Source organism: Phaethon aethereus (assembly GCF_964289735.1).
Source record: "Phaethon aethereus genome assembly, chromosome: Z".
NCBI lineage: Eukaryota > Metazoa > Chordata > Aves > Phaethontiformes > Phaethontidae > Phaethon > Phaethon aethereus.
The window spans coordinates 50,743,751-50,768,148 of NC_138577.1; the positions used below are offsets into that span (position 1 = coordinate 50,743,751).

Below are 24,398 nucleotides of genomic sequence, written 5' to 3' on the forward strand. Positions count from 1 at the left end.
AACACCAAATCATTGTTAAAGCAAGATACAAATGTTCTGAGTAGCATCATATAAGAATTCAAATTTGACATCAGAAAGATAAAATGCTTTTGATATCAGTGGCACTGAATAACACTTTTAAAAATCATTTTATGCTAAATTTCTGAGTTGGAATGCTAGTTGCTGAATTCAGACTCCTTCCATGGTTAAGCAGCATAATGCACCTGTAATTCCCATAGTTGTGCTTCTTAGGTAAATCAGCAATAATATTCCTAATATTCATTTTCTCAAGAAATTGAGACTGCTGAATTCTATTTTAATCTGAACAATCACAACTGGCATTTTTTTTCTGGTAAAAACACATGGTACAGAAGATAGTTCTATACCATCAACAGACTGACCTGAAAAATATAAATATATACTGTATTTGTCTATATAATATGTATATGTACACTACCAATATTCACATTAGAGAATCTGAACAATTTTATTGAAATTACTTTTTAAGAAAGCCTTCTTCTGTGACTTCATGTCTACATAAAGATTTGAGAACTTTCAAGGGTACCATGTGAAATGGGGCTTCTTAAACCTAAAGAAAACATACTGGTGAAATGAATGTGAATATGCTTTTTTTTTAATGCACATGTTTTTTCAGATCTGCAGTTTCCACCAGTTGTAGCTTGCAAATCACAAAAACTGTAACAGTTATCTGGAGTCAGTGTTTCCTCTCAGCAGGCTGCTGCAGGCAGAGTTCACTCCCAGAAGAAACTATTGGTAAATTATTCTCAAGATGATGATTGATGAGGTGACTTATGCTGTCAAAGACACGATCTTTTGTCCGAACCTTCAAAAAAAGGATGCAAAAAGATAGATTAAAGGGCAAAATACTTTCTCCCTTAACTGCACACTAAAATTCTCTAAGAATAAAATGACACAATTAATCATGCTTTAGAGACTGATCCTTCACCATCAAAATCAGTGGAAATTTGGCATTTCTGGAGTTTTGCTTCTGTTTTGTTTCCTACTCCCTCTATTCTCTCCAAAGAGATATTATGCATGCTACCTATGGGCCAGTGTACTACTATTACTCTTTCTGAATAGGTCTGCTTGAAAACTTTCTGTGCAACATTTTGTTTCACTGTAAGTCAGATTTCTAGATAAGATTTTCTTCTTCAAGAGACCACCTGTTTCTTTTAAGTGTTTTCCACCTTTTTCATTAGAAAGAGCTGTCCTTCCAGAGATTCCAGAACCCAATTCTTCTCTGTGCGCCTCAGCACCTTAGTGCTTTCCTTAACAAAGACTTTCGTCTCCAGGTGCTGGAAAATTCCCTTCCCCAAAAGCGATAAGAGCCACGGCTTAGGTTTGCCCCATGCTGCACAGTACACACCTGTGCCTTTGAAACTGAAACACTTTGGGGCAAGGAATGTCATTTTTCTAGCCCATTTACCAGCCCTCTGCACCAGCATCCTGTTAAGTAAATTATCACACCCATGATAAGAAGAAACTGATATGCAAGGTAAAACAGTAAAAAATCAGGACAGGCCAAAAACTAATCTATATTACAAAACAATCTGTATTTAACCACATCTTCACAAAATATTTCCTTCCTATCTTTAAAACAAGTTAGGCATACAGCTTCCACAGTCAGAGGAGAGGTCCTCTCATACGAATGTCATGCTGCAGTAAAGCTTTGTGTTGGGATGGCTCTACACTGCATCAAGCAAAAGCCTGTGAACAGTGCTCTGTAATTTCCTTGAACTTTTCTCAGAAAGAGAGAACAACTTTTATTAAAATTTTCCAAAGCCAGCTTATGCTGGGGTGGGCACCTCGCTTGAAATATTTCAGTCTTCATCATTAAGTTCTAGCAAAACTGCTAGAAACTTATCACAGGATGTCACAGGGTAGAAAAAGAAAGAAACAACTTGGATGGCAAATTATGCTATCTGCTCGATCTGTATGTAGCTGCATCACTGGAAAAAAACGATAGGCTCTCCCAATTTCTGAAACATACTTGCTCGACACATCACTTCCTGTAATTATTCAAAGCAATATTTTCAAAAAGAAAATATATTTTAAAACAGCAATAACCTTCCTTATCTATATTCAGATTAACACCTTTTCAGTCCATTCAGCTCAGCTGAGAGTTTTCTCACTAAAAGCAATACACTTTGTCATCACCAGAGTTCAAGCCCTAATTCTAAATCCAGCAAAAATCCTGCAGTCCCCCATTTTAAGCGTCCCTTACCTGAACTAGAGATTATTGGGTTTTTTTGTCATCTGGATGAGAGCAGAAGCAACTGGACAGTTAACTCCGCTCTGAAAATACACCCTTAAAAGAGCTGTAACGTGTCAGTGGGTAATTGTGTGTGAAATGGATTTTCAGGCCCGCCTTTGTGTGAATCGGTTTTTACAAAATAATCACGCCAAGGCCATGCAGAAGAAATGCACGCTGCTGGCACGCTGCTGCGCCTAGCCACGCACTGGCATTGGTAGTGACAATTCTCTGCTCTGACATGTCGCCAATCGGGCTTCTCAGGAGCTGTGTCAGGATCCCACAAATCCTGACACAGCACAGCTATACCCACATACAGCCGCAGAAGAGCTGTTGTTATTAATTGTTGTAATCAATTTTGTCATTCTGTGATCAAGCAGTGCCTCCGGAGCGAGGAGCGTCAGAGCCATTCAGGCCATGATGGCGCATCGCAAGTAGGCTGAGGGAGGGGATAGGCACAGAGAGCAAGCAGGTCTCTACGCAAGGAGGTCAGCAAATTACAGAATCACAGAATCATTAAGGTTGGAAAAGACCTTTAAGATCATTAAATCCAACCATTAACCCAACGTCACCATGCCCACTAAACCATGTCCTGAAGCACCACATTCACAGGTTTTTTGAACACCTCCAGTGATGGTGTCTCCACCAGCTCCCTGGGCAGCCTGTTCCAATGCTTGACCACCCTCTCGGTGAAGAAATTTTTCCTAATATCCAACCTAAACCTCCCCTGGTGCAACTTGAGGCCATTTCCTCTCATCCTCTCACTAGTTACTTGGGAGAAGAGACCAACACCCACCTCACCACAACCCCCTTTCAGGTAGTTGTAGAGAGCGATAAGGTCTCCCCTCAGCCTCCTCTTCTCCAGACTGAACAACCGCAGTTCCCTCAGCCGCTCCTCCTAAGACTTGTGCTCCAGACCCCTCACCAGCTTCATTGCCCTAATTAGAGGCAGCGCAGAAAAGATGGGGGGCCTCCGTCCTCTGCCTACTGGAGGAAAATGACCTGGGCATCGTCGCAAGGCCGGAGTACTCCATGCCAGTTGGCAGAGCAGCAGAGCTCCCGGGTGGGACATAGGACATGGCGTCTGCCACGTCACATGGCAGCGTTTTCCTCGCAGAGGCCTGTGACGGTTGTTTGTGGGTTTATGCTGCAGGGAGAATTAGGGGGCCCTGCTGCAGGAGTCAGAAAACTGCTGGCAAAGTTTAGCGAAGGAGGCTGCCCCCCGCGCAAGAGCTGTAGGGCCGGTTCCCCCTGCGGTGCCCCGCTCACGCCCAGGACTGGCCAGTTCGCACCTAAAAAGTGCAAAACCATTCCTTGGCTGCCCTCATGCGGCAAATGTCATGGCAACAAGTACTACGGGCACCCCTCGCTGCAACAGGCCCGGCAGGGCCGGCACCGTTCGGCTGGTCTGCTGCAAGTTTCTCAGGTGGAACGGATGCCAGCAGGCCAGCTCCTTCGCAGGAGTTTCTCCTTGACTTTGGGGCTTGTCATCTAGCGTTTTCCTTCACAGAGGAAGAGGAGTTGCCCACTCTTGGCTCGCAAGACCCAAGAATAAAACGCGTGGCAACGCTTTCATGCTCTCAGATGAGACTTAAGCCCCTCCAGAAGCAGGACAAGACAGCTGCAGAAAACTGGAGCTCCCTTGCCCTCTCCATCACGCTGCTGGGAAGGTCCCTTTGTCGGCTAAGGGAGTCCTTGTGCCACAAAGAGATGGAGCAGGTTTACCCCTCTTGTCTCCCCGGCTCACGTGCAGGGAAACACAGAGGGCCTGGTCCATATCCTGGCTGACAGAAATATCCTGTGGAAATTGCATGCAGACAGGCTGGCCGAGCTTGCACAGCCACCAGCAGCTTCTCAGAGGAAGGCTAAAAAAGTGGCTTAGATCCACATTTGACTAAGACTGTACTGCAGTGGCCAAAGCTTGACCTTTCTGGAGAATCAGGTCCCTAAGGCTCCCTGCAACGTGCAGAAATCGCGCAGTGGGTCTTCTGCTAGGCATCAGGGAGAAAATTAGAGATGTGATGGCATGTTAGAGATGTCAGGCTGCACTTATGATCCATTGTGAATAAGCTGTAAACAAGATTAATCAGATTTAGAGAGAATGTGTAGAGACAGAGACCTCCTGTATTACTGAGGAGTCAGCACTTACAGTTCCTTCTGGGTCCACCAGAAGAAGGTGCTTGGCTTGTCCGTTGTGCATGCCTGTCAGCACATAGGAGCCAGGATTCGTGGTACTCTTCCTCACAAGGAAGTCTCCACATTTCTTTAAGAGCTGTTCTGCTTCTTTCCTGCTCATCTCTCCTTGATACCATGGCTCTGTACTCAGCTGTTCGGCTACAGTCCAGTCAGATGCTCTGGATAAAAGAGGACTGGTGCATCCAGTGGAGGTGGATTTCCTCAGCGCAGCCTCAGACGTTTGGGTCTTGAGGGCATCTTCAAATGGTTCTTGTTGTGGAAATAGAAAGAAGGGCAATATCATTCAGAGGTAAATCACGTTACAAAATGGTGATATTCAGCCATTTTTAATAGGATTTATTTTGTGTTGTAGCCACTTCCTTTTATCTTTATGAAAAAAATGAGGGAAGATGTACTGTTGGTCTACCGATTCATGGATTATATTAAGAGCGAGGAGTGCAATATGTTAAAAATGCATGTATGTTGTGCACAGAAAGGTGCTGATAAAAATCAGAGTGAACCTTGGCAGGAGCTTTTGAAAGGTACTGATTTTATTTCAGTAATGGCTATTGTCAACAGTTGCATTTATATGCCCTGGTACCAGGCAGAGCTCTCCTTTTGTCTTGCCAGGTATGTCAGACAGTTTCATTTCAAATAAATTGCATAATATGGGCAGCCAATGTCATTATACTTATATTTGGTCTCTCTTCAAGCAACATATTCATTTAAAAATTTTCCATTACTCAGTCTCCAGGCCAAGGGTATGTCTAGAAGGGATCAGTCGCCCTTACCACTCAGCCTAGCCCTAACCTCCACCTAGGAAGAGGACTTGGCAACGTAGACACAGGCTAACACCTTTACCATGATTTACCTAGCTGAAATCATCCTCATGGAAGCAACTTTTAAACCTCAGCTAAATCCTGAACTCAGTGTTACTTTCTGTAGAGTGGAATGGAAAGATGTGTCATTACAGATCCCAATAGTCTTACAGAAATAGTAAATAGGTCAGTGCATGCTTCATTACACGCTGTACTGACCTATCGGAAGCTATTTTCCCTTGCAAGACCTTCATCTGGCCAACTAGTGCATATTAAAAAGAGATACTGTTCTATGCCCACTAGACTTACTAAAGGACATCTGCAGAGCAGTACCGTGAAGCAATACACCAGCTCTAAATAGACTGCTCAGATGCGAGGAGTATGTAGCCATGTTTGCATGGGCCCACAAGGAAACTAATTTAGCTCAGAGAAATAGGGTAAATACTGTGTTGTCACAGCTTATTAATACCTCAGCTAATTCTTAAAAGCAGCTTATGTATGTCTTCACTACATTGCAGTCTGCACTAAGCTCAGCACATGTTTAGCTTGACAAACCACTAACTTAGGGCTAGTTTACACATTTTCTAATACTACTTTTCCCTGACGATGCAATAGTTAATAAAGATTAAGGAAGGCTGGAAGATGAGAAATCAGTTTTCCCTATTTTTAGGAAAATAATGTGTATAAAATTGAGGTTAAGCATCTGCATGTTTTAAGGGCACAGCACATTAGAAAACAAAGTTAACATCCCTGACTTCAGACAGATGACTTTTCTCATTTCAGATCTATATTCATAGATAGATACTCTCCCAACTGTCTTCCCTCCCCTTTTCTTTTAATCCAAAATCTCCCTGCAGAAATAAAGTCATATCTCAGCAAAAACATGCCAGGAAGACAGTTTTATGTATACTGAGATAACAGAAATCTAGATACGTTATTTTACAAATAACATATAAGCACCAACTACTTTGTCTCACTGCCTTTTAATTATGAGAACTGAATTAAACAAATCATGTGCCAGCAATTGATTGGAGGTAGGAAGAGTGGAAAAATAAAGAAAATGTTCTGTGCATCAAACCGCTTTCCCCATATTTCTTGTTAAGGATTCCTTCAAGGCTGAAAACAATGTGCATTGGTAGCACCAACATCAAATTATGACTGTTGCTTAAACCATTGTTTTATGGCTATGATTCTGATTTTGGAAAAGCTGACTTCAAAGTTGGAACAGATAGCTAGATAGAATAGTAGGCCTATCCAGAGCAAGGGGTAATTCAGCCATTTAATTTCCCTACCAGCTTCTTTGTTGCGTAAGGTTTTTGTAGTATGCATTGACTTCCTAGTAACATACTCACAGGACAGGCTGGAGCTAATTCTGCAGCCATTCACTCCTTCACTTTCCTGCATGACAAGCCTCCTGATTTATTTTCCTTCTGATGTAATTGCCTGTGATGCTAAGGATAATATAAACCACAACTCAGCTTAACTCAGATATAATATAAACTAGCTTCAAGTTTTTGGCCACCCTTATTTTAACTCAGTCTGATATGAAAACCCCATGAATACTAGAATTCACCCTAACTCCACCAGGAAAACTAAAATTTGGAGAATATTTAAATTATTTTTATACAGAACTAATGTAAAAACATATCGGGTCACTTGTTGGAAAGGGAGTGAATAGGAAGGGAACTCACTCATGTCAAACAAATCCTTTCCTGGGCTGCTCTCTTTGGTATCATCTGCTGTTCCACTGAAGGTGCTTTCAGCATCTGCTTGAAGTGCCAATAGAGCTTCTGTATTTATATGCTGGGTGTTTACATATGTTGGCATCTCTGCTGTTGGGGTTACTTGTGATTTCCCTTCTGGCATACTACAAATATCCAGAGATCCTAGAAAATTCAAGATTTTTTTTCTGCTTTTTGTATTTGACAGAATAGTGTTGTTATAATGACCAAATAACATCACACCCCATCACCACAGGTTTAAAAATCCCTGGCATTGGAGATGTAAAGTCGATAATGGCAGGATCTAGTAGAAAAAAAAGCTGATGAATGGATACAGGACTCTGTTTCAATGAAGGCTGGAGGGGGTATTATTCAGGAGGAAAGGAAACATTTCTAAATAAAGACTGTCAGTTTCAAAACTGATACTCAGCTGAGGAGTCATGAGAGGAGGAAATGGAATAAAATCCTCAAATCTGTACAGATTAACATATCCTGGCATTTGAAAAGAAAGAGTCCCCAGTAACATAAAGGTGGATGGGGTGAAATTTCACACATAAGTTTTGATATGATTTTCTTAAAATTAATAGAAAAAAACCAAAAAGAACATTATGTATTATTTGTTATTCGTGGAGCGGAGATCATGTGCAAACACATACATTGCTCCACATTTTAAAAAAACTTGTGACTTTAGGCACTTCCTTTGGAAACTCCATCTTGCATAACCTAGTGGGTCAGATTTTCAGAACAGACGATGCAGCCTGTCTTTAAATACCACAGGGTTTTAAGACACGGCAAGGTAGATAGCTTAAGATTTGGGGCAACTCTATTTATTAACTGCTCTGCAAAAGATAAGATTTTATGAAGGTGTGCATTTAATAATTTGTCTAGAGGTAATTACCAAACACTTTTCACTGGTATCAACACTAAAATTCAGACAAAGGGAATCTATCAACAACGTGCAGTTCATTGCTTTGAGGCATCAGGCTTTTACATGCTTTGCCCACCCAAGACCTCCTGCAGTATTACAGCTAAAACTAGCAAAACTCACCTTGCTTAACAGGCCCACGATGCCAGTCTTCATTGAATTTGTCTCCTAAGTGACGACTTTGGTAATAGGTTTGCTCTCCTCCCACTCCTGCTGCAGACTAGAATGGACACATGTGCAAAGAAATTTTCAATTACCTTTAAAATGCTCAGATATATTGTGAGTGGCTCTGACAATTTCCTTGGCTCTATTCTGTGTACTCCCACTCTTCATTTCCGATTCATCATGGTGTCAGAATATATATCTCACAAATGCATTTGTGTAGGAGTAAGATATTACCGGTGACCTTCATGTAAACTTCCCTGCTTACTGCTTTTATTAACCCCCGCAGTCCCAAATGATGCATCATCTCCTCCAGGACATTTGTCTTCACATAGCGAGTCCTGACAAACCCTGCCTGGGAAAAACATTCCCCAGAAACACACCTGGGACCAGAAGACACCCCCAGCATGCTCCAAAGCATGAGCTGAAAGACTCATGTTGGTACCAGGGCATGCACTCGGGTACTGAAGGGAGGGCACTGTCTACAGACAAGATTGCTCTGGATTTAAGCACAATAGTGCTGGATCTGAAAACTCCTCTTAGGTGGCTACGTTGATACTGCAGTCAAACTTCCAAGAACAATGCTGGTAGAAATATCCAAGCTGACCTCAGTTCAATGTGAGGTGGAAAACCTACCTAGAAACGTGGCTGAATACTGATTGCTGCTGAGTTATTAACATAATAAACTGTTAGTAATGACTGCACAAGATTGTTGTAACAGTTCTGCATCACATCTTTCACAGTTAGCGTGCACTATTTGATACTCTCTGAAGCAGACATGGTTTCTACAAATGTAGTAACCCTCAGCAGATTTCTTTTCCTTGAACCTGTGTAATCTTTTAACACCATGAAGAGCTCACCTATTTTTGTTTGTTCTGAATCTGCCTCATTTGTTGCCCCTTAGATCTTCAATGTCCATTCAAAAGGAAACTGTCCACACATGAAGGGCTGTGAGGTATAAAGGGTCCCAATGTATCCATCTTAAAATACTGATGTTTTTTTGAAATGTTGGATCCATCAGCAGGAGGGCAGAGATGCAGTTGCACTGACCTGAGCTGTATCTGCAGCAGTAGGAAGTCTTGCCTTGAGCCTGGCATCAATGAAGCCACCGGGGGGGGGCATTTTATTTGGGATGTTGTTGTAATAGGGATGTTCTGTTGCCTCGTTATCTTCTTCCATCCATGGCTCATCAAAACTCTGCATCCTGTAAGAAAGTAAGTGCCTTGTTTTGCCACTTGCTTGCAAAGCACTTACAGATACTTGCAGCGTGTTAAGACTGCATGTCTGGGGATCACTATTGCATATCATTTTGACAATTCGGCTACCATTATAAGTCAGGAAGCAATGACGGATCACACAGCAGACCATTTCTGTCTAGACAGACTTGATCTAAACCTGCTTTGCAATGGATGAAATTCTTTATGCTGAGTAAAGGATGTTTTTACTTAGTTATAAAGACCAGTATAAACTGCATTAGCAAACAGTTTTATTTAACCCTACAGTAGCATATTTAATATTATTACTTGATTGATTGACTAAGCCCTACAGTATCATATTTAATATTATTACTTGATTGATTGACTAAGCCCTAAAACTTTGTCTTATTATGGTTGCCCTATCACCAGTGTCAATCTGGAAGAACTTCACAACGTCAAGAGAATGGATCTGTGGTTTCAGTCTACATTTGACAGTCATTGACACAAGTCTAAAGTGAGTACAGAATGCTTCCAGATTAGGATAGTAGCATTTTTATTCACCATACACCCATTTTACTCTGATATAAGAGATTACACAGGGTACCAGCTCACTGGGATTTACACTAACGTTAGCAAGCATATAGCAATCCATGTCAAAAACACAGCTCACCAAAGAAAACAGAATTCTATATCCCAACCTTTTAAAAATATACAAGCAGACAGATTTTGTATCCTCCAGAAAGCAATGCAGCCAAAGCCTCTGTACAATACATCACACTCCTAAAAACTGCACTCTGGACAATATCAGAAACAGTGAAACAACACTAGCCATTTTGGAAGCCCGCAACTGCAGCTTACTTCATCTCAATGGACAGAGCTGCTATGACATAAGCAACAATGAGGAAATGCCACAAATAACATCCATGCTTGGCCATCCAACTCAGCCTACTAACTACAAAAGAAAATGCATGATTATTTCAGTAATTTCACTGTGAAATCCATATTTAACCCATTCTTTTAAAATTACTGTTGTCCTTTCACATTCATTAGGCAAAACCTGCTTTGCTAATGCAGCAGAAATCTCTTATTAAAGTCTGTCTCCAGCAACATTGTCCACAGCACATTTTATTAAGTGAATAGAAAGTTAAAGAAGATCCTTTAGCAGTCTTCTGCAATCGTACTCACCTATCATGGAAAGTAGGTAACTTAGAGGGGCATCGCAAGTATTGCTTAAATCGAAGCTCAAATGCTTGCCCTATGGTGCTGATGACATCCTGGGCCAGGCCATCACAGCATTCCAGTATATGACAAGCTAAATGAAAAAGATTTGACACATGCACATGCAAATCATTGTTTATGTTATGGTGGGATGCAGTGACCTATGACAAAACACCTTCACATCAGGCATAGTTGCCCTATTCATGGTGTGCATATTTCAATAAAAACCAAATCTGGCACAGTGAATTTCAGGCAATGTGGTCTTTTTAAAGGTTACGTAAAATTGCTTTGGTGTGTTACTGCAATAGGCAAGACCAAAAATCAGTTCCACAATCTTAACAAGTCCATAAAGACAGGAAATCTCATACAATTTCACTTGTTATTACCTGAATGCAATAAATTATATAAGAATTCTGAGATTTAAGTTGAAATTCTAAAAATATTGGTAGATGGTAACAACAAAAAAGGCTTTCTTTGCTTTCCTCAGTTTTATCCCCACTTCAGTTTCATGCCTAATTACCCCAAGTTTGCAAGCTGTTCAATTCCTTTGAGTTTCCAGAATTTCCCAGGCTGAGGGAGGAGCAGTAACTAGCATACTTCCTAGATACTTCCTAGATCCTGGGCCCTGACCTGGTTCCAGTAATACAGAGGCTGCTACCTTTTCCTTTTGGTCTGTATGGAGAAACTCTTAGCAAACTGCAGGATCACTGGAAGCAAAGAGCCAGGACCCCAGTTATTGCTTTAACTAAAATTATGTCACACAAATGTCAGGAACAACCCTTATTTCTAGGACATTGGCATCCAAACCATTTGATTCCACTGAGCTGGACACTGCGCATATACTAAAATGCAGGTTTTCAATTGAAGAATTCATATTCAGGTTATTAAATCAGTCAGAGGCAATAGAAATTAGGAACTTTGAACAAGGTCCCACTGTAATGCAGCAGGACTTGGAAAAGAACCAGAGTTTCACATCTAACCCAGGCTCTAGCCAGTAGACCACAGGCTTGTCCAGCACTGAATATGTAAAATGAACTTGCCTGAGCCTTTCTGAATATCACAGAGGTGTTGTTCATTTAGATCTTCCAGCTCTTAACACCCATCTATGTTTCTGCAGTGTTAGGTGAACTCCTCACAAATTCGCCTGTTTCTGTTGTCACATAAGATGACACTTGCAAGCCACGCTCTGATTTAAATCTGGGATGGGTTTGGCTGCTCAGACAGCTGATAAAGGTTTCTCAGTCTCCCGAAGGAAGAGAGCTTGTGTTGCCAGCCTCCCTCCTTACCGTCCCCATCACAGGGATTCAGAGAGGGCACACGGGGAGTGCCGAAGTTAACCGGGGACCTGGCTCTGTGCAATGACTTCTCAGAGGCTGATCTGCTGGACAGACTTCTGAGGAGGCTCATAAACCTGCAGTTATGCAGGTATGGAATCACCAGGGCTGTCTCTCCCTCAGCAGCAGCAGCACCTCAGCACATGAGATGGCACCAGTCACAGTGCTGCCCTGCTAAACAGATCCAGTGATGCTCTCTTCTCACCTTACAGCATCTGCTGTGCCCACCAGCATACTGAGGCAATGCCTGATTCAGGGGAAATGCCCTTAGCTGCATGTTGAAAGTGGATTCAGCAGCCAAAACCAGGACCTCCATGTGTTCAAAGACAGAGGTAGACGTCCCTGGCTAGCAGCAGGCTATTTGCTGTTTACCCCCTCCACACCACTGCTGGTGGCAGTGAACAATCAGCCCCCAGATAAGGTGCTGGACTTATCCCCATGGACATGGACCCGAAGTAGTTAGGCCAAGCAAAGCTATAATTTTTGCACTCTATAACTAGAGTGGGAATTTAAAGAGGCTACATTGCTCACTGCTAAACCTGTCTGGAGCTGAAATGAAGCATGAGTCATTAAGTAGTTTCAGTAGGTGACATAACAAGTAACCTGTTTCCTTGGATACGTGAATGGACTTTCAGCAGGTAGGAGGTGTGCTTCTTGTAAAAGGATGAGGAGGTTTGGCTCACACAGAGATGATTTCTTGTGAATGTTACAATGAAAGACAGACAGCCTTTAGCTTGCTAGATCCAGAATATAAAGCATGAAGACAGCTTTTCCATCCTGGGAAAGAAATGATTCTAATATGCAAGTGAAAGCTATACTATACTGACACAACATCAGTGCTAGTGTCAGCAAGAGCAGCAGTAACATTTTTACTAGACACAGAAGTAAATTGCAACTCACTTCTAAAGTAATTTGGACACAAATAACACTAAGACTGACAGAATGGCCAGTGATGGTGAAAGACGGCAATCCAGATCCCTTGGTAAACTAGACCTTTTAAAAAAATGTGTTTTAATACTGGTCGCATACATACAAAATCACTGATCTGCAAACACTGTTGTACACATACAACGGCGGAAAGCTCCCATGGAAAGCTGTAACACAGAAGGACTAAAAATCACAGTGTGAAAAAATTTCACGTGAGGTAACAGTGCTTCACTGCAGCAAAAAAGGGCTTATGCAAAACTGGCTAATGACAAGGACAAAAGCAAGGAAGAATAGGAAGGTGCAGCCTCTGTTACAGATTGCTGACATTAATACTAGGTTATGCCAAACAATAACAGGCATCATCTACCTTTTAAAACAATGCAGAAAAATGAAAGAAGGAGAAACAGAAATTATCTGATGGATGGAAGACGTGCACTGAAGCTGGAGACCTACGTAGTTCACTCTGTCAAACTTTTCCTAAAGAAAACTGAGAAATTGATTGAGCTAAATACACCACAGGAAGACAACACCAGGTGCTTAGATGACTCCTCAATCTAGGATAGACTAGCTCAAGAAGGAACAGTGGCAGGAAGCCAAGGCTAAACACATTCAACTTATATCTAAAGAGCATAGTCCATGAAAGGGTTTTTATATAAAATCCATTCACACAAAAACAGAGCACAGGGCTCCTCCAAACCCTACAGTGTAAATGCCTGGTCTGCGATGCTGGTCCATTACGTTGCCACTGAGATCTCTCAGTACAACTAAAGCAGTCTCCAGTTTGGCAGAAAGGTACTGCTAAAGCAGGTGCGGTGGAGAGCAGCTCTGCACAATACAGCCTACAGCCTGATGCCGGAGCCTTTCTAATGGGGGACACATGATGCTGGAACATAACAAGCATGGCAAAGAACTGGACTACCTCCCTACCTCCCACCCCTGTAAGTTTTCTAGGTGTTTCACTAATATTCAGCATATTAGTATGTTTAGTTCAGATATTATTTATGAGCTAATGCTCTCAAGTCTGGACACGTCTGCACATGGACACAATAGATTGTTGAGGTATCTAAGATTAATAAAGGTGACAAAACATGGCAGCTATTGAATTAGTTGTGCCCATGGTAAGGTCGCAGCTCAGGGTTTACAGAGTTGGCATTTTGGAGTTAAAGCGCCTGAATTCTGCAGAAATCCTGTTGAAAGTGCTTGAGTCTTTTTTTGGAGCTAGTCTTTTTTTCTCTATGAATCTATGAATAATAAATAGATTCTCAGGTACATTATACAATACCTTGTACCTAGAATTAAGACCTAGTGATGCTTTCTGCATTACAAGCAGGAATGTTTTCTGTACCTATTATTCCAGACAGTAATTTACACTTTTTATAATTTGCTTTTACTTTTGAGAATCTGAACTGGGTTTTAGTCTTTGAAGACAATCAACACGAGTTTCCCCGCTCCTGACTGATTGCTTCTAAAGCCATACAACCTTGAACAAAATTTCACTGAGAAAGAGGATTACAGCCTCCAGCAAGCTTGCTCGAAAGCTCAGTATTTGGTAAAGAATCTGATTCTGCCACAAAGAATTAGGCATGTACTGAGAAGACTTAACAGATTCAGCCTCCTCATCGGAGGGCTTAATCAGAGTACTGCTTAGTTCTTGCATAGTGATTGGGTGTAGGTAAGCGTTAGCTGTTGCCTAGAAGCTCACACAGCCAAGTAAAGCAAGCATTTGATTTAAGAGAAAGAGAATCCGAGTGATATTTGGAGATGAACTATAGGCAAGACCCGTTGCGAGTTTGAGAACAAACTTGAGCATGGCTGTTCCTTATTGCTACACAATCATTCCATGACTCTGTCAAAGGTAATCTTTTTATAGGGCTGCATTTATTTTTTCTTGGAGGGAAAAAAAATCAACTGAATTATACCATGAATAATTCACGTTTCACAAAGGAAAAAAGATGCCAAATAGGTATTTCTAACTTACCTCTCCGATTAACAGGATCCTTCGCTACATATGCAACATAGTCAGTCGTATCCTGTCAAAACATTAAGATATCTACAATGAATGCAAAAAATCATAGCAAAAGATCACAGTCCAGAGTGTGCATATTCCTGTGGGTAGAGCCTCAAAATGACATGTTTTGCTCTACAGTTATATATTACTTAAACCCCATAAAAACATTTATGGGTTTTGGTACTAATCCCACCCTTTGCTTTCTCCAGAGCGTGACCTATTCCAGCAGAACTTAAAAATCTCATCCCAAGGCCTTTGAAAAACAATTAGACAAATTGAGTAGGATTTGGATCAGGCCTTATTTAGAAAGGAGTAGAAATTACAAGTCCTCATCTTCAAGCTACTGAGATTTTGTTTCAGAAGATGAATAATCAACTGGTGGTGTGGCAGAAAGAGTGGGAGTAACAGCCCTGCTCCCCAGAAATACCGAGCAGTGGTGCTTATTCATGTGTGACAACCAGGTGTGTTTACTTTACCGACTACAATGCCATACGGCACAGACGTGCTCAGCCACTGCTTGGCTGTGACGAGCAGCCTCCAAGGACTCTCTCCCCCAGCCCATAGGCTGCTCCCAGTCATCCCCGATGCCACATGCCAGGTGGATTTTCTGACAAGAACAGGTTGACATCTTCTTTGGGGATTTTTTGCTTGCTCTCCTCCCACCCTCACACTCCTGTGTGCAAGCAGCACAGACTTTTGTGATTGTGCAGATGAAACAGAAAGGCCAGTGCTTCTCATAAATGTAAGTCCTGCTGGCACATGTGGAAAATGCCATATATGCTTGATGCAATCAGGAAGTCCTGATTAGATCTGGTATTTCCTGACATGCCTGGCTAGTCAGGCATAGCTAAACCTAACTGAGGTATATATAGGATACACTACAGCTGGCTGTGTGCATCTACCCAAGGCCTTTTCAGGTGACTGATCCAAGACCATTGACAATTATGTCAAGATCTAATGTCACAACAAACATCAATCTTCAGTTAAAAGGTAGACCTCTTTAGCTTAGCTTTCTCTAGTGCAGGCACACACCGCCATCACTCAACCAAAACAAATCACTGTGCCGCATGTATATACAATTTCCTTTCTAAGGAGAGGGCAAGGGAAATGATGAAGCACATTCATGGTTCTGGTGACAGATGTGTAGCCATATCACTTAATGCACTATTGGAAGGCACTCAGACACAGCAGTAATGAGGTTGGTCTGTAAAAAAAAAGCAGAGAATAGAAGAATAGCCCTAGCATTTTGTCCAGTCATTTCTTAAGCACTCAGTGACGTAGTGTCTGGGCAATGACTTGAGTGGAAGTAATGATGCATATCAACAAGTAAGGGGAGGGGAAAAGTGGCTATGTCTACAGTAGCAAATAAAACAGAGCCAAGGTAGAGGCCTGCACATTGCCCCGCAGTTGTCTATACTGTTTAATTGTTGCTACTCTCCCTTGCCTGGCTCTGCTGGTTGCCCACACCATGCTCTGAAACTCTCCAAGGGACCAGCACATGCTGTGCATAATCCCAAGACACCACTGGGAGGGAAAAGAGTGACTGTGTGGATGCAAATTTCACTGTGCTGTTTAGTTTCGGGGCCAGAAAACAGGCTACAAATAATTTTATTTACTAGTACAGACACAGCTAATGGATACATCTATGCCTGAGTAAATCATAGTCCTACCTCCTCGCTAGCGTGGGTGTGAGAGACTGGAACCACCTACTCTTTGTTTCAATCTAAAGCTCTCAGATTCAAGCTGACTATGAAAAACCATTAAGGGCCTAAGGTGGGCACATTTCACAGTGGCTAAATTAGAAGATTCCCATGAAAAGGCTACTTGGGCAGATGCAGCCCTGTCAAGGCTGGGCTGATGCAGCAAAGTGGTCCCTGACATTCAAGTCCTGAAGACAAGTATGAATGAGCTATAATTTTAGCCTCAAAGAAATTGCATTGCGGTGTTAAAATTTGGAGGCAGGGCTGAAACTGAAAAACTACTGCCTTCAGGGAACTCTGAGAGACCTGCCTTATTAGACCTTATGAGATCTGCCTCTGAAATTTCAGCAGGCATCTCCAAAAACAGATGTCTTGTCTAGCAGCCTGGAAACAGCCACCTGAAATGACTATAGATGAAAAATGTTTACTGTATCACAAGGAGGGGCTGAAGAGGACTAAAGCAGATCCAGAACAGTCTTGGAACTGAACTAAAAATGATTCTGAAATGGTATGTAAAAGGATTTGGTGGAGAAATTTTTAAGTTCCCATCTACTGACATAGCCAGAAACTGTCTGACTCATTGCAAAGGGGAATATTGCAAAAATATATATGGTACTCAAGCTGTTCTCCAAGGCTGTGGAACACTTCTCTAGTGGATATATTTTGAATGATGAAGGTAATTAATGCTTAGGGAGTGGGAGGAAAGTTGCAAAGCTAATTGCTGGCACGAATGTGTGGCAGATATCCAGAGCAGAAAAGTGGATGGGGGGAGAAGTGGGGGCAGTCTCAATTCTAAATAAACCAAACTTCAAAATTCAAAATAAGGGGAGTATTTCCTGAAGAAACGTGGGCACAGATCTGGGTTCCTAGTTCAGTGTGGCCTTTCTCCATCCGTTTTAAATGTCATATGAGGAGATGAGCTTATGGGCTGGAGACCAGTATGTTTGCGGGATATGGTTTGATGGTGGCAGTCCTCCATTTCCAGTGGAAATCACTAAACGCTGATGAAAGTTATGTCTGGATGACCCTCAGATGGCTTAACAAAGCTGTGACTTAAATCACATCCTTGCATCTTGTCATCTTCCACGTGCAAGCAGGACACAACCTGCTTTATGAACAAGCTTTTGATTTAAAGTTGTGCCAGGTATTAGTCCACTGAGACAAGCCTGTAGACCGTCATTAGATGCTCATATCTACTCTCTCCACCTCCAGAATGAGATCATCGTGCAGTGGTCTTACTGGGAACGTAACTACAATTTCACTGTCTCTTGTAGGCTCCCTTACACTATGCAATTTGATTTCTCTGGTAGCTCACTGACTCAGTAGCGTGATTTTATCTCTCTAAAACATTTGGAAGAGCTTGTTTACTCCAAATTCAATCTCTACTGCTGCTTCTCTCCTCTTTCTTGGTAAATCACTCTATCAGTGGGCAGTGTGCAGTGGTGTTTCCAGGACTTAGCATTTGGGATGGCAGATGGGGAGTGAAGAATTTTCTTATGGAGGCAGGGAACTGTGCTAATCACTCCTCTGCCCACTTCAGGAATTGTTCATTTACAGCATCCCTTGCAATCTGTTGATCCCTTTTTTGTTCCCCAAATTACTATGATACGGAATCCTATTCCCTTGCAGAACTGAACTGAGCTCAGCTGAGCTATACTAAGCCTTTATGTTTTCTGAGGATAGTGAAACGAACAGGGAAAGTGCAAAGGATCCTCAACAGAGTTGAACTGAGAGAATTAACTCACAAAGCAGGCTAGAAATTGCCTTACCTGTAGTACATGACTGATAAATGACAGATAATTGTATGATGGAGGAAAAGGCAGGTTATTAATATAGGTTTAAAAGCTTTCAAACCTTTAAGCTAAGAGGTGAGCAATGTCCCTGTTTTGTAACTCTCCCATCGATTCTGGGGTGACACATACTTTTCAAGCACATTTAATATGCCTTTAGATGGACTGCTTATAAAAACAGGGAAAAGTGCAACAAGCAGAAGTTTTCCCTTTGATCTGAATGAACCAAATGTGTAGGTGTTAACTGAAAGTTTTGCAAAACTAGAAAGAAAGATTTGGGCTTTTCTTGAAAGCCTGTCTTCAAGCTGCATGAGTGAATATACCTGAAGGCAGTATTTTGCAGTCTTTTCAATGTACACTTAAAGACGAGAAGGAAAAAAATAAATGCATACATTGCTATAAATATAACTGCAACATAGTCTATTACTGTAAAAGTACAAAATAAAAAACAGTCAGGACAAAAATTCACATGATACCCATATGACTATACTACATTACTCTGAAAAAAAAGGCCTGCTTATCAGTTATTATATGAATGCTCACAGCCCTTTGATACTTTTTGTTTCAGTCATTCAAAGAGGAGGATTTATGACTGCTTGTCAGTCGTTTCCCTCTAAAAGAGTTTGATGGCAACAATCAAGAAGAATTTATGAAACAATAAACAGGAGCCATGGCAGTTGTATTTTTCTTTCAGTAAGCTATGCAATAAATTTTGTCACACAGTCCTCATAAAGCAATATCTATGTGGGGGAAAGCTTTAAAAAATGCTTACCGGATCACCTCCAGATGCAAAGGAAATAGATTGCATATGGTGATTTGCTATGATCTGTATGGGTCAGAAAGAATAAGTGTGAGTCAGCAGGTTTTCTTACAGTTTACACTTTTGATTTATTTTTTGGTTTGTATGGGGTTGAAAATCCAAAACCAAGATCGGAATGACCTCTGCATTTCACCTACAAGGAGTGCAAAGAGTAGCATGATAATGAACAAACTTAAGGATGGATGTATCTATTCTGGTGTTGTTTAAAACCTAGCAGGACACGGCAAAATTGCTGAATGTGCCCAGAACTCCAGCAAATCATAGAGATCTGTCATACAGTATCTTTGGAGACATTTTCATCTGCTAAAGCTCACTTTTTTTATTACAGATAGTGATGAATGGAGCAAAGGGTCCTATTCGTCACAATACTTCTCTGCTGATGTCACTCTGGTGAAATCAATGAAATCATGCCAACCTGCATACCAGCTAAGGATCCTAACATTGCTCGCAGTACCTACTGTGTCATTTTATGTTTCAAACACCAACATGTTTGCAATATGAAACAGAATTTTGACTCTAGCTGCAATCTAGCATTGTGGACAAAATCTCAGGCATACTCCAGGGCATTTCAAATTCAATTTGCTTATGTACAATTTGTACTAATATGATATTTCTCTGGGAAGAGACAAATTATCATGAACCTCTAATACACGAACAGCTCTGCTTCCCTGCTGTTCTGAGATTTAACTTATGAAATCTTTTAATAATGAAATCATGTAACAACGAAGAAAGAAAAGATCATTTGAAAGAAAATTTGACTTGATCATCTGAATCACAGAAACCATGCCAAGGTATTTGTCTGGTATAGGACAGGCCTCTTGTTTAGTGCCTCAGAGCATGTAATAATAGTCATTTGGATCTCAGTTGCTCACTTTGGAGAGGGTACCACATACTTTAGAAAACTGTTTTGAAAAAAAAAAAAGAGACTGAAAATACTCTCTGGGCTCTTTTACCATCCTGCATCTTAAAGACCTGAACTAGCAACTATCGTCCTTGGAAAGACAAAAGCCTGACATGAGTTTCTCTGGATCTTGCTGCTTCATCAAGTCAGAGAGAGTTTACAACTATTTATAGTGCTTTTTTCATATAAAGAGTGCTTAATTTTCAATACTCTTGCTTGTCCCCCAGCAGCCTCTGAAGATGTGGTTAATTTTTAAGTGTTCAGTGGTGAACCATGATTCCCTTACCCATCAGTGAGGATTTCCTTCTCTTTTCACTGTAAAGAAGTGATCCTAACAGTAGAGATGAACTGCTGAAGATTTGTTACACATTTAATATTGTCACTATCTTGAGTAGTGCAAGTAAACTGATCTTTTAGTTCAGCAAACTAAAACTAAACTAAACTAAAACTAAACTAAAAAACCCCAAATATTATTTCAGATTGCCTCAAAAATTATTTTTCTTAATTTTAAGAAAACAGAAAGGTGCTTGAAACCATCAGTTCATTAGACACTTTTTTTAATACCACAGCTATACAGTTTAGTTTACTTTGAGGCAGAGGTATTTCCCGCCCCTGCCCAATGCCAAAATATCAAAACAAGGCATAGCAAATTACCAACGCCTTGCATTGCTTAAAATGAAATTATTCACTAATGTTGCACATAGTTTAGAAGCATTTCAGTGTAACCAAATCTGCATTTTAAACAAATAAACAAACCAAAATCAACTCCCACTCATCCCTGCTTAACACGTTCACAGAACTGTTGTGCAGGGATACATGCAGTTGCTTTCCTGCTACCCCAAGGGCCAACAACACTGTCTTTTCTTTTCTTTTCTTTCCTTCCAGCCCCTCTGGGAAAAAGAGGCTATTACAGAAGTTTACAGCCATCATCCTGGGTGGGACCTCAAAGGGCAAAGCTGCTGGGACATGCTTATTTTCAAATCAAATGCTTGGCATAAACAAGAAACAAGAGAGACCACAGCCAGACTGGGGATTTCTGAGAAACCAGACGTTTCCCAGGCCTGCAGCACCCAGACCAAGTCTCTCTCAAAAAGAATGATGTGAGAGAAAGATACACAGTTTTGTCAACACAGAGAAAAGGCTATTTTTCTGGGGGAGATTCTTCCCTGAGATAAATCAGTTTAACTGCATTTCTACCCTGACATCAGCTGAAGACAAGGCGACTTTCAGGGTTTGGCACTTTTTTAGTAGATGTAATTACAACAAGTTCCTATGCTTCTGACTGGGAGCAGCTGTCCTTACAAAAAGCACTGCTGTGTATATTCCATAATAAGGCTCCAAACTACTGCAACCAGCCTCCCTCAGTGCTTACTGCAGAAGATTATGATGTTTTCTAAAATAACAATAAGAATGAAGATAAATCAATGAAAACATAATAATAAACAGCAAGATTTTTTAATAGACAATGTATGTATTCTTTCTTATTCTTTAATACTGAAGCTTCTAAGGACAGCATGATTTTTTTTTTCTTTCTAGCTGTATCTGGGCAGAAAGTTGAGTGCTCTAACACAGTATGTGGCTCACAGCAAATAGCACAGCAGTGACTACGCATGTCTGTCTGCTTTCTCTTTATATATACCCTGAGCAAGGATTTTTCTCATCTCATACATCATTCACAATCCACTGCAGTGATTCCCCAAAGTCTGTCTGTACCTTCAGCACAATGAAGAAGAAATGGGCTGCTTGAAAAAGGCTGCCTTGTCTCTCTAAAAGACTGGCATTTCTCTGCACTGCAAAATCCCTGAGGCTGTATTTTTAGCAGTGCCTCAGGAATAGATTGCCCTTTAAGTGTCTAAATGGGGAGAATGACAGCAAAATTTGGGATGCACATTCAGTCCTTTAGTCACTTACTCAAATGCACCCCTTTTTAACACTCTGAAAGTTTGTAATTGTACCCAACAAGAACTCCCACGACCAGAAAATGCCATTCCATGTTGCGGAAGTTTTTTAAGAGCAAAATCAAGCTACATGGCAAGAATAATTCATCAAAGCTGAATGTGTTCATTCAAAGTGTTGAATACTGGAATAAACTATGACTCTTACTATGCTTTATGTTCTGTTTTCATTCATTTTATAGACATTATTGAGGAATAATAACTTTGAGCAACTGAGTATTTTGGCAGACAGCAAATAATTGTGCGGTAAGCTGTTCATCAAAAGCTTCACAAATTAATACAGCAGTTAAACTCACCTGTTTTGTATCAGGAGTCATTAGGTTTAAGCTGGTGGTGGAGATATTCAGCATTATGCTCATTCCTGCAAACTGAAGATTGCTCTTTCCCAAGATGCTAGAAAGAACTTTACTTGGTGGCTGTGAGGGAGGGGGGAAAAAAGTACATTTTTGTTCTCTGTTTATTTGGGATGACCTTCATTTTATGCAAGGTTAGCTGTAAGGTTTCTAAAAGATTTCATAACCTTTCATAAATGTTTCTAAAAAGTTGCTGACTTTTCATGGATTATTTCACTGTAACAGCTGTTTTCCTCTGGTGATAATTTCTCATTTAGACTACTACTACTACCACTACTACCACCACTACTACTACTACTACTAATAATAATAATAACAACAACAACAACAATAATAATAATAACAAGTTAGGCAGGTATTCATCCACTCTTGACCTAACAAAACAGGGTTTTTGTGAGATAGCAAAGTCTCATTTTCACCAAGGGACCAAGTGAGCAGACTAAGATGAATGCCTTAAGTCAGGATCTTAAAATGGCATGTTCTTATTCGGTAAAAACAGCTTCAGCTCCCAAAAACAAATCTGTCATTTGCTCCACATCTATTGACTGCTCTACCCTCCTCCCACATGGGAAGTGGGACTCCAGCGATGCTCATGGGATGCTTACAAAAAGGGAAACAGTGTCATTATGCTTGTAGACTTCTTAGCAGTAGGTAAAAGCCCAGCCATAGGCTAAAACCTCTGTATGGTGGGGCACAACACGAGCTAAAGATTATTCCTAACTCACAGAACTGCAGGGAGCCACACAGCTGCATGACAGCAGCCTCACTCAGGTAACCACAGCCCGTACAAAACCAGGCTGCCCAGCAACAGCAGACCAAGACCTTCCACTTCGCTGAACTCGCACTGGTGAATATTTGTGCCAGTCATTAGGATATAAAAGCAAAGCTGTGACTGGAGGCAGTGTTCCTCTGCCACTGTATTTGCATTCGTCTGAAGATGCCTGCAAGCTTGGAAAGTTTTGTCCCTAGCAGGATGGACACACTTGTGCTTCTTTACTCGTTAAAGCTTACATATATTCAGTTTTAATTTCTTTTCCTTCTGCTTAATTCATTAAAAATACGTTACTTACATACTGCTCATACGCAATATTTTTGCTGCACTATTTTGTTATGTTACAGTGCTAGTATTTAATTAAATTCTCTTTAAAATAAGCCCTTTTGAATATTCTTGTTTCTTTTCTTTCCTTAAACCCTCGTGATTTCCAGCTCATGCCTAGGGATCATCTGCCCACAGCGTGGGTAAACTGTGAAAACTTGGCCTCAAGAAGTACATGTCACCTTAAGCAAATTCATAAGCCTCTAGTGGCAAAAGCATGATGAAAGTACAAGCTGGCAAAAGATACGTGTCTTTACATTCATCTGAAATTCTGTTGCTTGGCAAATTTTCTTCTCAGCCAGTAGACTTACTTTAAAAACACAATTTCTTTCCAATAACTGATAAGCAACATCGCTGCTAAAACCAGTAATGCAGCAAGGTGTCTCACTAGGCACTTGGGACTCTCTTTAGCCTACTTTTCCAATGATACTTTATGTCATTTTCCTTTCCAAGGAAAAAGATATTTTCCTCTTTACTTTCAGGTTTAAAAACAACAGCCAGAGAACCTAGAAATGCCAATGACATAAATTTGAGGGGGGGGAACCACAACCTTAATTTAATTTAATTTAATTTAATTTAATTTCCAGTTATACCATGTCACATATGGCTTATTTTACCGGGGAAGATTCTCCATTACAAACAAGTGGCATTTCATCCCGTCTTTTTCTGGTGGGGTTCTGCCGAGGTGGTGGAGCAGCTGGGAAAGCAGGCAGAACTTTTCCTTCACCAGCCTGTTCTCCTGCTCCCCACAACACACACAAGGGCTATAGTTAATTGCTTTCTATGCTCCTTCCCTTAGAGTTAGCATTAAATCCCAGCTTTGCCAGCAGAACCCTGGAAGAGCAGGCAGTGCAAGACTGCTGAGAGCCATCAGTGCAGGAGCCGAGCCGAGGCTTCCTCCACTCCTTGCCTACAGATCCTCATTCCTACCACGTGAATGAGAATAAAAGCATGGTAATAACTGTGTCAGGCCAATGTCCACTGGAGCTGCCATCAGCGCTGGCCACGGAGCATCAGATACAGGTGCTTATGCAAAGAGCATAGGGAA

At 41.1% G+C, this 24,398-nt stretch overlaps 1 protein-coding gene across 1 annotated transcript in view; it reads right to left on the reverse strand.

The window, feature by feature from the left end:
- Window positions 1-694: 694 nt before the first annotated feature.
- SHC3 (SHC adaptor protein 3) overlaps window positions 695-24,398 on the reverse strand; it is a gene marked incomplete at its 3' end in the record, with an annotated part of 57,987 nt that continues 34,283 nt past the window's right edge. The window contains exons 4-12 of the mRNA XM_082013652.1: window positions 22,198-22,317; window positions 18,998-19,051; window positions 14,706-14,757; window positions 10,434-10,560; window positions 9,103-9,256; window positions 8,014-8,110; window positions 6,936-7,130; window positions 4,401-4,696; window positions 695-823 (exon numbers count right to left, since the gene is read on the reverse strand). Coding sequence (XP_081869778.1) covers window positions 695-823; window positions 4,401-4,696; window positions 6,936-7,130; window positions 8,014-8,110; window positions 9,103-9,256; window positions 10,434-10,560; window positions 14,706-14,757; window positions 18,998-19,051; window positions 22,198-22,317 — 1,224 coding nt within the window. The remainder of the gene's footprint in view (window positions 824-4,400; window positions 4,697-6,935; window positions 7,131-8,013; window positions 8,111-9,102; window positions 9,257-10,433; window positions 10,561-14,705; window positions 14,758-18,997; window positions 19,052-22,197; window positions 22,318-24,398) is intronic.